The 1,402-nt window shown below is 71.6% G+C and overlaps 1 protein-coding gene across 1 annotated transcript in view; it reads right to left on the reverse strand.

Annotated features, from left to right (window-relative positions):
• The window catches only part of CCDC183 (coiled-coil domain containing 183), a 6,234-nt gene extending 4,912 nt beyond the window's left edge, over positions 1-1,322 (reverse strand). The window contains exons 1-4 of the mRNA XM_012721167.1: positions 1,259-1,322; positions 727-848; positions 314-391; positions 19-186 (exon numbers count right to left, since the gene is read on the reverse strand). Coding sequence (XP_012576621.1) covers positions 19-186; positions 314-391; positions 727-848; positions 1,259-1,322 — 432 coding nt within the window. The remainder of the gene's footprint in view (positions 1-18; positions 187-313; positions 392-726; positions 849-1,258) is intronic.
• Between the last annotated feature and the right edge of the window lie 80 nt (positions 1,323-1,402).

Here is a 1,402-nt window from a genome sequence, read left to right on the forward strand (position 1 = left end):
CCCGCCAGGCTCCGGCACCTGCAGCTGCCGCCGCTCCTCCTTGGTGGCGCCGGGCTGGCTCTGCAGGCGGGCCAGCTCCAGGCGCAGGCTCTCCAGCTGCTGCCCGCGCCGCCGCACCAGGTGGATCAGCACGTTGTGCACTTTGACGCGGTCGAAGACGTACTTGCGCAGCTTCTCCCGCGCCACCTGGTCGGGTCGGAGGAGGGTGGGGAGCCGCCGGCAGCCGGGGCTCGCCTGGCGTGTGCTCCCCACCCACGGGCCGCACACGTTGTTTTTAGTGAGGGCGGGGCCGAGGGACCCCACCGCCGCTCACCTCCATGGTTTGTGGGCAGTGCGCCAGCCTCATGGACAGGTCCTTTCCGCAGGCCTTGGCGATGGTCTGCTGGTCCGACTGGGGAGCGGCGGTGCTGAGCGCGGGGCGGCCTCGCAGCCTCCACCCCGTGCCAGCGGCCGGCAGCTGGCCCCAGCCTCCTATAAGCTCCTAGAGCCTCCGCTGAGCTGCGGCCCCATTCAGGCCAGCCTGGGTCCACGAGGAGGGCCCACGTCTTCCCTCAGGCCACAGCCAGAGAGGCCGCGGTGCAGGGCTGGCCGGGAGCGGCCCCAGCGACACCCGCCCCGTGTGCTGGGCTGGCCAGGGCTCCTGCGGGCTGAGCCCTGTGGGGGGGGTCTGCCCCCCGACCGCAGCCCTGGCCCCCAGGGGCGCTGGCTCCCAGGGGGGCCGCGCACCTTCCTGGCTGAGGCCCAGTCTTGGGCCCCGCGGCGGATGTTGCTGTGCAGGAGAGCCAGCGTGGCCTTGTTCTTCACGGTCTTCTCCTTCATGGCCTGGACCTGGAGCGCCCGGCATTGCTCTGAGGCGGAGGACGGGAGGTCAGCGGGTGGCCGGGCCCTGAACTGGGGCAAACGCCTGCCTCTGGGCAGTGCCCCTTCCTCCCACGCTGCTGTGGTGGACATGGCCCTGCTGCTTGGCAGTGCCTGCCTGGACCACCTGGACGCTGTCAATGGGCAGCTGTGCTGGGCAGTGGGGAGGGCGATGTGGAAGCCAGGACGGGCACCAGCTATGATGCTCCCGGCCGCTGGCCCCGCAGGCTGGTGGCCCATCCCCAGCCCCTCTGGCTCTGGGGCCCACCCAGCTCACAGAAGCCCTCCAGCCCCTGCCCCTCTCCCAGTCCCTGGGGGCGGGCAGGCGGGCAGCTTGCTCGGCACTTGCCCTGACTGCCCCGAGGCCCCCGACTGCAGGGAGGGCCGGCCCGTGGCTCACCCTGGAGCCGAGTGATGGTCTTCAGCTCCTGGACCTGCTCCTCCATGTCGCCCTCTCGGTGCATCCTCCCTCGCCCTCCCTGAGGTCCTCTCGCTCAGCAGAAGGGCCCTCCACATTGTCCCCGGAACCTCCGGCCTTGGAGAC

The sequence above is a fragment of the Condylura cristata genome, unplaced genomic scaffold (assembly GCF_000260355.1).
Source record: "Condylura cristata isolate star-nosed mole 26May11 unplaced genomic scaffold, ConCri1.0 scaffold00006, whole genome shotgun sequence".
NCBI classification, from domain to species: Eukaryota; Metazoa; Chordata; class Mammalia; order Eulipotyphla; family Talpidae; genus Condylura; species Condylura cristata.